At 39.9% G+C, this 12,720-nt stretch overlaps 1 protein-coding gene across 2 annotated transcripts in view; it reads right to left on the bottom strand.

Annotated features, from left to right (window-relative positions):
• Positions 1-1,681: 1,681 nt before the first annotated feature.
• ARB2A (ARB2 cotranscriptional regulator A) overlaps positions 1,682-12,720 on the bottom strand; it is a 471,272-nt gene continuing 460,233 nt past the window's right edge. For both annotated transcript variants that reach the window (XM_088444639.1, XM_088444640.1), the window contains exon 11: positions 1,682-2,858. In XM_088444639.1, coding sequence (XP_088300765.1) covers positions 2,716-2,858 — 143 coding nt within the window. In that variant the 3' untranslated portion in view covers positions 1,682-2,715. The remainder of the gene's footprint in view (positions 2,859-12,720) is intronic.

Here is a 12,720-nt window from a genome sequence, read left to right as displayed (position 1 = left end):
CAAATTAGTCCAAATAATGGTGCGTTTCAACATAATAGAAATGCCTACATTTTTTTTTTAGAATTAGGAACAAAAGACAAACTCCTGGTAACATTGTCGTTCTCTATATAGTGATTTTGTTCTTAATAATGATAAGCTAAAACATAAGGGATCGGGAAGGAATCCTGCAGCAGTGCTCAGATGCAACTTGTTCTAAAATGTACACTATGCAGGGGCAAACGCAGGATTTTTTATGGGGGGGGATTCTCTCTCTCTGTGTATATATATATATATATATACACACACATATATATATATATATATATACACACATATATATATATATATACACACACACACATATATATATTACATATATGGTACACACGCACACGTATATGTCACACATACAACACACAGACTCACTTTCACTCTCTTACCTTGCAGCAGCAGCTGCAGGTAGCAGATGGGGACGGGACCAGCTGGGCACCATGTAATTAGGCCCCTCCCCCCAGCGGCAAAATGCCGCGATTCGCCGGGCCAAAATGACAAATCTAATGGAATCGTATCATTTTGACTTCGCCTCCTCCCCATTTTCTGTGAGGGGACAGGGCTTAATAAACATGGTGCCCGCTCTCTTGTCTGTCAGGGGGAGTTTCTGGGTTCTCAGAACCCCCCACGTGCACTACTGCTATGCACTTACCATTCCAAATAAACAGAGTTGGAAGAATATGAGACAGGACTTACCATGCAGGGTTCAGAAATGGTTTACAACAACATCATCAGCATCAAAGGGTTCAATAAATGTGTCACAGTGAACGGAGAACAAATCCATTTAAAACAAAAGTTATTTTACTCCCAGTCTCAGAATTTGTAGCTACATTTCCCAAAAATCTACAATTAAAATTCTCCTTGGCCAAGTTCCGGATCAGCAACATGAGTTGGAGCCACTAAATGCTGAAGGGTTAATGGCCACCAATTGACGCTGTGAAATAAGACACTGGACTCCGATGAATAGTTTATACAGTCCTAGAAGCAGGGTCGTTTCAAGAGAGGAGGGGGCCCATGTGCATGCCCCCTCCCCCCCTCAGCCCGGTGGCCAGCAGCGCACTAGAGTGTGCCCAGAGTCTATAGCGCATGAGCAGGTCACTGGGAAAACGTGCAACTCCGGCCCTGCCTAGAAGGTAAAACTGGTGTACCATGTACTCATGGACACAGTACCCAGGTGTGCCCTAAGCTTTTGCCAAGCTCCCTAGCCAATCGCTACAAATGCTGCATTACAGTAGAGGATTTCCACCCACATTACAAACTAATTTGTGCAATGTCAACATGGATCACCCTGAATCTTCTAATTGTTAGTAAAATAGTTATTTGGATACTTTCTCTGCAATCTGCAGCAGACATAACAGCACTGAACGCTGAAAACAAATCAACCCTCCACTAGGGTCAACTGCATCTGTATTTAATAAAAGCAGTATCTAAAATAGGTTTTTTTTCCTGCTTAATTTTAAATATCTAAAACAAAAAAAACAACAACAAATAGATCCCATAAAAATATTACATAAAAAGGTACATTATTAAAAGAAATAGGTACATAAAAAAAAAAAAAAAAAATCAATTCAGAATCTGACGTATATTTAGTCAGATAATATGCATTTGTACGCAGGTGAGAATTAAAATGCTTTCATTAAAAATACTGGTTTTAAGAATAATTATTACAATTTGAAACACTTATTGGAAAAAAGTATTTGGACTTAAAAATAATCCTATGTAACAAGTTTTTTTTTTTTTTGCGTGTATGGTTCACAGTGTTTGTAATCAAGAAAATAATCTTATTTCTGACTGTGATAATACGCTGCCCGATAACAATGTAAAAAAAAAGTATTCACAGCACTTAAATGTAGAGATAGAGTCATAATAAAATAGAGGAAATAAAATATAATCCGCCCCATCCTGTATATATAAAGGCAGGTTGGTTCATTAGCTATCAGAGAGGCCTGCTTTGATGTGTTGGGGGCAATGGAGGTAATATTTTACCAACTGAACAAAAATAAGAGCAAGGAGTTAAAACTTCATCACCACAAGAACTTATTTGTAATCTAAGAAAACAATGGGAAGTGTTGTCATGGAAACTTAGGTACTTCTGAGGGCACACAGCCTACTGATTGGACCTCTACGGATCCCTTAGCACAGAAGGAGTTAACTAGAACATTATTTAAAAAGCAAACAAAACAGAAAAAAACATGCTTATGTCTGGCATAAAATAGGAAAGGGCACGTGACTGTTTATCTTCCATAGTGTAAAGGCATTGAGAACCCACCCAGGACAGTAAGAGTTAAACAGGGCAGGCAGTAGAGGTAAAACGTAAGCAAGTCCAGGGCTCTGGAGGAGCAGACCAGCCATGGCATCCGCTCACAGTGTAGGGCTACGTCAGGGCAATTAGACTTGCACCATGCTGTACTGTGCAGTGCTGCTGTCAGCCTTAATCTGTGCTCTGATGGCCAGCATGGGATCCACACAGCAGACCACAGGAAGCACAAGCGGTGAACCCATATTGCTTTGACAGTTGCACTCATCTAGAAATAATGCAAAACGCTATTTAAATGTATACATCATGACCCTGTGCTCTAGGAAGAAAACAATCTAATGAGGGACTGGGAGACTGGAAAAACCAAATGTGGGGAGGGAAAGGGAGGGCCGGCATGATCACCCAGACTCCACTAGATTTCTTTCTTATTACAATTCTTCACTCTTAATTCTGTTGGAGCGCCTGGTAGATACTGTCTTGTTTTTTGCGTTCTTGGCTTCCAGGGCTTCAGAGAAGAACTTGAAGATGGAGGAGAAGCTCTTCCACGAGGTCAGCTCATGGCGCTCTGTTCCTGAGGAGAGAAGGCAGAAAAGCAGTGACTGAATGGTGCGTAGGCGAGAAGACGTCTCGGGTGGTGGTAGGGCGCACACACACACACACTAAATACAGTAAGATGTCAGCAGCACTCTACACTATTAACTATAGTGACCGTTCACTAGTAACTAAACCCCACTGTATTTTAATAAGGTTAATAAATGAAAACAAACCCCTAATAATTATGAGATTAAAGCCAAAAATAGATGTATATAAACTCCATGCAAGACTAATCAGCCATACAATAATGACAAGGGCTTTCTAGAATATTCGTGAACATTGTACTTAACAATACTAGAAAAATGACCCAAAGAATTGAATGAATTATTACGGGTTAAAACACTGTTACAAATGTTCATAAATGTTCCCCAGTGTCTCTATCACTGTCAAAATAAGTAATCTCCAGTCTATTTTAAATACGAATAATTTAAAGCATTATTGCTTGTACATTTGGAATTTATTAACTATCAATGAATATAACTTACTTTTTGCTAGCTGCTAAGAAATCACACCGAGTTATACTAGTACTGAGCAGTATAACAGTACATACAAAAGACCGAGTTGTTTAAATAGGTTAATGTAGCGACATTGGAAAATCATTTTATCTTCTTCTGTAACAAACCCATCTGAAGTGAAATCACACACCTTTTTTACAAAAATGTGCAGAGTGATAATTAATCATAACCACCTTTAAAAGGAGCTGGAGTTTAGCAGAATTAACACCTTTCATAAATAAGAGAGGCTATTAATTGTGTCAGCTTTTGCAGTCAGAGGTGTCATCTTAACTTGTCATTAGAAGGGCTCCCTATCTCAGGAATAAGGTTTCATAGGAGGAAGCCAGTAGATTGGCAGGGAGCCATATGTTGACACAGAACTCACAAATGAATGGTGCTTTAGCAGACACACAGGTGCAAACAGCTTACATGGCAACACACACGGAGCATCAGGCTGTGCTATTATACAGGCCTGGGAAGTCCTATTTATGATTTATACTTAACTTCTTAGATATATTTATATAACAAAAACACAGTAATAACTCATCCTCCTTCATGACAGACCTATGTAATGATTTATAATGTTATAATGGTTATTATATTTCATTCCTTATATGCAGTAACAATTTCTCTTCTGAACATTATGCCAGAGCCTTACACACTTATAGAGCCATATTCAATTAGAGGCGAAGTTTTCGCCTGTCCGACTGTTCGCTTCATTCGCCTGTTTCAGAGGCGAATTTATTCCGTGCTCGTCCCCGCTTTTCGCCTAATTCAATTGCAAAACAGGCGAACACGGAAATAGGCGAATACGGAACAGGTGAAAAGTACTGAAAGAATTGGGGAAATCAGTCTGTACCCCAGAAAAAGATGCACTAACATAGGACATAAAACTATTTTGCGTACTTAAGTTGTGTAAATTGCTTGCTATTAGCATTTTTGTAAAAGTGGTGAAGAATGGCATAAAACTGTATTTTTTGGTGAAAATAAGTAGTCCTGTCAAATTTGGGGTGCTTGAAAATAGGTGCTAGCATGTTTTTATGTCTCTAAAGTGAACTTTTAAAAACCGTGAAAAATCCACCTGCTGCAAGCACCTGCAATCCCAAAAACACCTGACCCATACTTGTGGAACCCCAAGAAGTATTTTTCGCTACTTTTAATGTTTATCCCCCCACTTTTTAAATTTACACCCCAAAAATGACATGTCTTTTTTGGGGTTTTCTTAGGTTTTAGTTTCTGTTTTTTTTGCGTATTTGTCCTTTGGGGGGCTGTCCCAAGGGGTCTGAGTTGTTTCCCCACGTTTGCACCCCAAAATAAAGATTTTGCATTTCTTTTCACCAGCTATTGATTGGAGAATAATTTTTGGAGAATTGTTTCCACTTAGGCGAAATTGTCCTGGAATTGAATTTGGGGAATTTTTTTTAGGCAAATTTTTCACAAAAAAACAGGCGAATATGGCTTTTCACCTCTAATTGAATTCCCCTCATAGAGTCTCATTGCTGCCTTTCCCTCCCTGCCCTGCAGAATACAGTTACTGTAGCTGATCTTCCCTTGCTCCTTGTTGTTTCTATAACAAGTCAATTTACTTTCTATCCTACTTATATGTCAAGTCACACAGTTACTATGTAAATTCCTTGAACGGCTCTCCAATCGCTTTGAGGTGCTTTAAAAATAAAAGATAATAATAATAAAAGATGATGATGATAATAAAATATACAATAATATAATAATAATTATTTATTACTGTGTTGTTGCAATGGACAGGGTTATTAAGGATCCCTGTTCATTATAGCGGTATGCAAATAAGCCATTCCAGGAGTTTAATCTCGTTAATTACACTGCCCCCCCATAGCCCCCTTTACAGTAATGGCTTAGTGGCCTCTGGAAGGGGGGGGGGGTAACAATCCTCAGCCTGCTTTGCTAAAAGAGGTACCAGTGCCTCTTCCATACTTCAGTGAGAACACCTGCCCTCTGCCTGAGCAAACGGGGCCATTTTCATGCGTTGTGGGGTACATCTAGGGCTAGGAACATCAAGAGTACATATATAAACATGAATAACACCGGACTATAATAAGTAATATATTAATAATAAACTGGACTACTACAGCAAAATAAAAGGTATAACCAACACCAAGTAGATATAGCCATATACAATAACCTACCACAAGTAAATCCAAAGAAACACTAGAAAGAAAGCCTTCTATTATTGCATCATTTTGCTCATTTTCTTCCCCGTGCACTGTAAATCACACACCATAAGGAGCTGCCGGGGATGTGTGTATCACCACTCTCTCTGTATGGCATCTGGCTTGTGAACACCACTCACCAGCAGGGCCTATCCAAGGAAGGCTGAGTAGTTAGTATGTCACAGCCTCAGCTGCTCACAACCATTCATCCCCCTTCTGCTCTGAGAACAAGAAATATATATATTGTTCTGAATACAGAACTGTAGCCATGTTTTACTGCTATAAGATCAACCTCCAGCACAGATTTGCCTGTGCCCTTTTCCCCACTCACTGCTGAAAGAGGAAGCCTGCTTACCAGTAGGAAGAAATAGCCATGGGTTAAATAATAAATGCATAAACTGCATGCACAAGCTTAACACAGAAGCAGAATCACACCACCTGCTTCATCAGTTCCAGAAAATTTATTCAAAGGGGGAGATAGGTCATAGGTCTGCGAAGCATGTGTCTGAGCCCTTCAGTCATCTGCAAGCAGCACAGTGTCTATGATAGAGCGGGGCCGTTATACATCTCTCACACTCATAAAAGGAGGCTGGTCGTGCCAACTTTCCCCTATGGATATACAATAGGCAGATATGCCAGCGAGAGGGTTCCCCGCAAGTTCCCCAAAGCCCAAAAATGTCAGCCGTAAGAGGCCCACATATAAGAACGAAGACTAAGAAAATAAAGTTCACAATAAAGTAAAACACGATTTCTGATCCCATCATTGCATATGTTTCATACTATAACGCTGTTAATGTTAAATCCTTACTCTGTAATAGTAGGTCATTGCTATGGTTACCCTACAATGGTGCAACACTTCTCTTTCCCCTCAGCTATTCGCTCAGTGCTGGTAACCACGTTTGTTGCCTAGCAACAGTTTTGTGACAATATCACAATCTGGGAGAACAACAATGAAGACATTTTCGCAGCGGCGTTAGGTGGAGATGGGAGGAATGAGGGCAGAACACACACACAAAACAACACAATCGTAGGGTTGAGAATTGAATGTGGGCTGGTCACAGCCAGGACCAGACCGGTAACAAAGGAGGAAGGAAAACATTTTATTACCAATATTAAATGATCAGTGATGTCCATAAAACAATTAAAAATACATTGAGCCATTAGGACACCAGCAATTTAAATATGCATTTATGATTTTGCAGATGTATAATGACTATTTATAACATTTTCCTATTTTATTTTTTATCATCATGGAACCACCAAAATGGGCCTATTTGAGAATTTTGATCAAAATAAAAAGAAAATGTCAAAAAAACAAATATAAATAAATAAATAAAGCTAAATTGCATATAATGATAATAGTTGGTAGAAGCACCATTAGATGCGGTTACCAATGTGAGACGATATGGCTTAGCACATTTGGATATGGCAATGAATAACAGTTCTTCTTAGAAATCTCGTTCTAGTTGGACGGGGCCTTATTGTGAGCAGCAATTTTCAGACCATTCCACAGATTTAATACTGAGGGGTCTGGGCCACTCCAGGACATTCACTTGTTGTATTTTAGCCTTGCTGTATTCTGTAAGACACTGTCACTTTTTTAGGTCACTTGCACACTGATTTGCCCATATCTTGCTCCATCATTTTTGCTCTCTATCGCAACCAATTTTTAATTGCCTGAAGCAGAGAATCACCCAGATATATTTATGCTTTCACCACCATGGTACAAGGTTGGCATTGAATTCCTGGGATGGTGTATACGGTTAGGCCAGTGCCAGGCATTGTACCTAGGTGTTTAATTCCACACACTGTGGAGACACCTGCATCCACACAGATAAACCCACCCACCCTACTCTTTGCTAATCGGATCAGACCTCCAAAATCTGGACAGCTATGCAAAAATAGGGATGATTGATGGAGTTATATCCTTCTGATGTCCATGCTGTGGTCCCATAGGAACTGTCCAGCTAATCAAACTACTAGAATGCAACCAGTAATGTTATTGCATTCAGCCTTAAAGTTGTTTTTTTATAATGTTCTTGTGACTACATGGAGATCACTATAAGATGTGCAGTGTTCGCACTGTAACCAGTAGCAACAACACTGCTTTCCTATTACCAGAGGGATCAATGCCACTTTAATTGAAAACCATCTACTTCTTCGTCCACCCTAGATAATGACCAGGGGGTACATCAAAAGACAAGTTAGGGAAATCAGTTACAAGAGTGGGAATGCCTACAGAAACCACTTACATTTTGTCAATTTATCATTAATTTTATATTGAGTTTTCAACTTGTGTGGAATAAACAGTTATAATTTAAGTGATAATGGATCCTAAACTGTATATGATAGACTATTATAAGTAGATAGGCAGCCCCCATGAATATGGAATGAGCAATTCTTGGATGACTTCCTATATAATCACCACTAATCAAAAAGTATGGTCAGGGCCGTAACAAGAGGTGTGCAAGTGGTACCAAAGCATAGAGTGCAGAGTCCTGTGGACAGCACCTTTGCTTACCCATGGCTCCTGTATCTAGCTAGCAGGATGCCTGGATTGGCACCCTGCAGCCAGAATCTCTGTAACAGCGCCACCTGAAGCATCCTTAAGAAGCTTCAGGCATGCACACCGCTGCCCTTACTGACCCCTGGAGCAACCAAGGGATGCTCCAGACATTGCGGTAATTCCCGGTGATTGTGGCCCCTCCCCTCTATGACATCATATGGAGGGGCGTGGCCTGCACTGGGCGCTGGGACCCCTACTTACGGAGCTGTGTATAGCCACGTGCAATAGTTTTTTAAGTGATTATCTTTGCTAGCTTTTACCCCATGAGACAATGCATTTTCAGTTTGCTATGGACATGGGTTGGTACACTAATACACATATAAAATATGTAGCAGGTAACCGAACATTCTGATCAATTATCACTGGTAGTATAAAGTTATTGCTTGTTGCCGTATCAGAGCCGAGGGCAACAATGGGATTTTTTCATCTAGCTATGGGATGAGTCCAATCAGCAATTTAGAGAATGGGAGGGAGGAGGAGCAGCAGTGCATTCAGAGGGGGTGGGGCCACACAGAGCGGGGGCAGGGCAAAGATGCTTTTATGAGACAATCCTCATATTGAGGTGTGTATTACTTCCATTGTAAGTTTTACTGAAAACTTTCTAAAGTAGTTACAGTATATAATGCTAGATACATGACTAAGCCTTAACTAATACAAACAGTCACTAAGAAGATCGAGATACATTTTATAAGTTTACCTGAATATACTGATGTTAATTCAATTAGGGGCTATGTGCAGGTGATGTGCCTGTGGAACGTCGAAAATGGCACCCTTAAATCGTGCAGATTGTGCCCCTAAATCAAGCATTTTAGTTTGCAGCCCCAGAATGGTGCATATAAAAACTGCAAATTAGGGACAAATCGTAAGGGCTGCTAATGCCAGCACTACATCGCTCCTAAGTGAATTAACCACACAACTATCAACAGTATAGAAAAGCAAGTGTTGCTCCAAACGCCAATGATATGATTTATATTGAAAACAGCATAGCCGACTTCCAACACAGTCCTGCAGCCACTCCCTGGAGAGACTTCCCCTAGAAGGTGAGACAGTACTTCAGTCGTAATGTTCATTAATCCACAGTCTTGAAAGCTTCCAATAGTGATGATGGTTTTGGGATGTGGTGAACTGGGAAGAGGACTAAGACGACCAACCCCTCTCTTAAGGGTCAACAAACAGCTTTAAAATGCTAATGATTTTCAGATTGTTCAGATTTGAACCGGTGACCTTGGGGTGAGAGGCTATGTATCTCAATGCCAATCTGCAGACCAGCCCATCCAAACGTCAAGACTACATCACCTAGTAGTGTATTCAATGATGTGACATTGTGCACAATTTTATTTAACCCTTATGTATTTCCTAATCTTACTCAACTATCATTTGCAGCTGCAGTTTGCATTTTAAAAACTAAATTTGATTTTCAATATTGAAATGATACACCCTCAGTCCGAGAACGCCATTAGGGAAGGTACAGATTTTTACATTTCCAATTGGTAAAAGTAGATTTTTTTTCCAATTTCTATAGGAAGCCAAGTCACGTGGAATCGTCCTCCATACGATAACTATATAACTATGACGTATCTCATTTTGTAACCATTTTATACATTTGACTTCATTTTGCAGCCGATAAAGGTTTAGAGAGTGTGGTTTAAAGACTGGGTATTGTATTTTTTTTTTTGTGTAAAATAAAAAGCTCCTGGTAATTATTCAAACTACATTTTCTTTCGGGGGGTTTAGAAAAGTATTTATAAAAGGATTTGTCTCCTAAAACAATCTATCTGCCTTCTGTAATGTCACTAGCCCAATTTATAGCATTCACTCTTTCTAATGCTGTCACTCATTCATTCTCTCTCTGCAATTTAGATACAATGAGACATTGGTTTTCCACACTGAATTTACATTGATGTGGCATGTACTGACCCTGAGTTTATTAGAGTGACCTCTAGGTGGTCTGCACTGGTGCACACTGCTGAAAAATAGCAGGCGAGAGAGACGTGTTATTTTACGGACAGGGCTCACCGCTGTGGGTCAAGTATACCAGTTGTGGAATCATCAAGTTAATAACCTTCAAACAGACATATTTACCTGCTGGTGCCCCAGAAGAGATGTACTCTCTTTCACGTCTGAAAATTGTATTGATACTGCTCAGATCTATAGCACAAAAACAACGTACCTAGAAGACCTAACCTAAAATGTTAGATAGGCTTCTGTGATGCTCAATACTTATAAATATGCTGTACAACACATTTCAGTTAATTCTGCCACGTGTCATGTTTAATTACGAGACTTTCAGGTCAAACTAAAAACAATATATAAAAAATGAGAATAGTATGTGAACTGTATTTTAAATAAAGGAACAAAATAATGAATTTAATTAACACTTATTTATACAGCTCACACATATTTCGCAGCACTTTACAGAGTATATTTAAGTAATTCATCAGAAGATATAAACAACCAACATATAGGGCCTTGGTGGGAATATAACACAAGACCTCAGTGCTGTGAGGCAGTAATGCTAATCACTATGATAACAGTGTAGCCCATTTTATTTTTGTCTTGTTCAACACAACAATGATATAAGCCTAATATTTCAGCAATGCTTTCCTCAGAGGTTGTTTTGTAACATTATACAAGTATTTTAATATCTATATTAATAACAAAGAGGCCATTGGGAGTGCTGTCCCATTAAGGGTCGTTCCCAATAACTGTACAAAATGAAAATAAATTAGGTTTTCTGTGCTGAAATTTTTGCAGCTGTGGATGTGTGAAAATATGCTAATGTAACAGCAGCCGGGACTTGTACTGAGACGCCCACCTGAGACATCGCAGCTGTATACACATATGCAGCATCGGACGCAGATCAGGCAAACATCAACTCCATGAGTGAGTCTACGGTTGCTCAGAATGGCCTCCGGAGCTATGTTTCCTTGTTGCCACCCCCCAAACAATCCCTGCCTGTCAATCAAAATGCAATTAAGGACACGCAGCATGCGAATATGGCAATGCACCTTGACGCATGCTCAGTGGCAAAAATCTCACTCAATTTGCGAAAAACATCAGCAAAGCGTACAACTCTGGCTCATAATCCCTTTAAAGCTCCAAAAATTGGCAAATGATTTTTGGTGCACAGTCATAGGTGTCTTTATAATGGGTGCAAGGTGTGCGGTGCCCACCCTGCACCCATAGGTAATTATACTTACCTCTCCGCCAATTCCCGAAGTGCTGCTCTACAGCACCGAATCGGCGCTGCAGAGCAGCAAACACTCACTGGGAAAATCACGGTGACCATTTTCCCGGTGATCTGCGCATGCGCAGAAAAGATGTCCCTGGGAAAGTAGGCACAGACACCATTTTCCCAGAGACCCGCGCATACGCAGTAGATGAAGCCAGAATCTACAGCGCTTAGTGCTGCACTGAGCTGCCGACAGAGAGGAGGGAGCCCAAACGGAGGCTGCACACGGGCCCCCTCCTCTCTTAAAACGCCCCTGTGCACAGTACACCTGCTCACAGGATGGATCGCAGTGGTATAAGTTTGACATATTTTCGTGCCCCATGTCTAAAATACACTACCCTATATGTAACATTTCCAGGGTATTTCCTTAACCTACCCCTGTCACTCCTTTCCTCATTTACAATGTTTAGCTAAGGTGTGTGTGTATAATGTCATTACCAGATATATGCCTGTACTTTAGTTGCAGAATTAAAAACAAGGAAAATAAAACAGTATTATTTGTGAAGTTCTGCTCTCAAAAGTCAAACTTTAAGTTGGTCATTATCTAAAATGTCAGGGATCGAATCACATTTTGTTTCTTGTTTTGTCCCTTCCCCCCTTTGCACGCTAGTAAATTGGCTCTAGGCGCCTTTCAGGTGTTGTCTCGCTTTAATTCCTGGATATAATTCCTGTGCTGCAAGGGCCTCCTGCAACTGTATTTTATTTTATTATTACTGTGACTGTTTATTCCATATAAGCGATAATATTGCTATTCCTCATATGTCCCTGATGTCTTGTGGGGATAAGAAAAACACAAAAGCAAAACAAAAAAAACCCACACAAAAATCTCTCAGGCCAGAGCATCCTTACCGTTTATTAGCAGCTCACTCTAGAACATTCAAGATGCCATTTTATTTGTCTGGAAACTCATAATGTGAGATGACACAGATAGTAGCCTTGCAGGGGGAAAAATAGCAGCTTGATATTAAATTATGTTGTAATCTCTTCTCATCTTAACTAAGACACTTTGACATCTTAAAACTAAGGTGCCCCCAAAAAAGTTGCTATAAAAATTTCATACACAAACTTAGGAGGCAGTTGCTTTGAAATGGCACTTGGGCTAGAGAGTTCTTTTTCTCACAGGAACATCCTTGTAAGCCCAGGGAATTCCTCTGCTAGTGGTCAAAAACAGAGGTTTTTATGGTCAATGACAGAAACTGACTGAAACGTGGTTATGTGACCCATATTGAATACACAGAGAGGGAAAACGTGAAAGCTGATCACTGCCAAAAATCTCTCTCTGAATATTCACACTTAAAAGACGCATAAACTGAAAATACATAAATGAACGTACGATTGTCATTTGTCTGTCAGACATTTGT

The sequence above is a fragment of the Taudactylus pleione genome, unplaced genomic scaffold (genome assembly GCF_031769625.1).
Source record: "Taudactylus pleione unplaced genomic scaffold, aTauple2 ptg000370l, whole genome shotgun sequence".
In the NCBI taxonomy this organism is placed as follows: Eukaryota; Metazoa; Chordata; class Amphibia; order Anura; family Myobatrachidae; genus Taudactylus; species Taudactylus pleione.
Note: the sequence above shows the minus strand (reverse complement) of the source record. Positions and strands in the feature narration are given on the sequence as shown.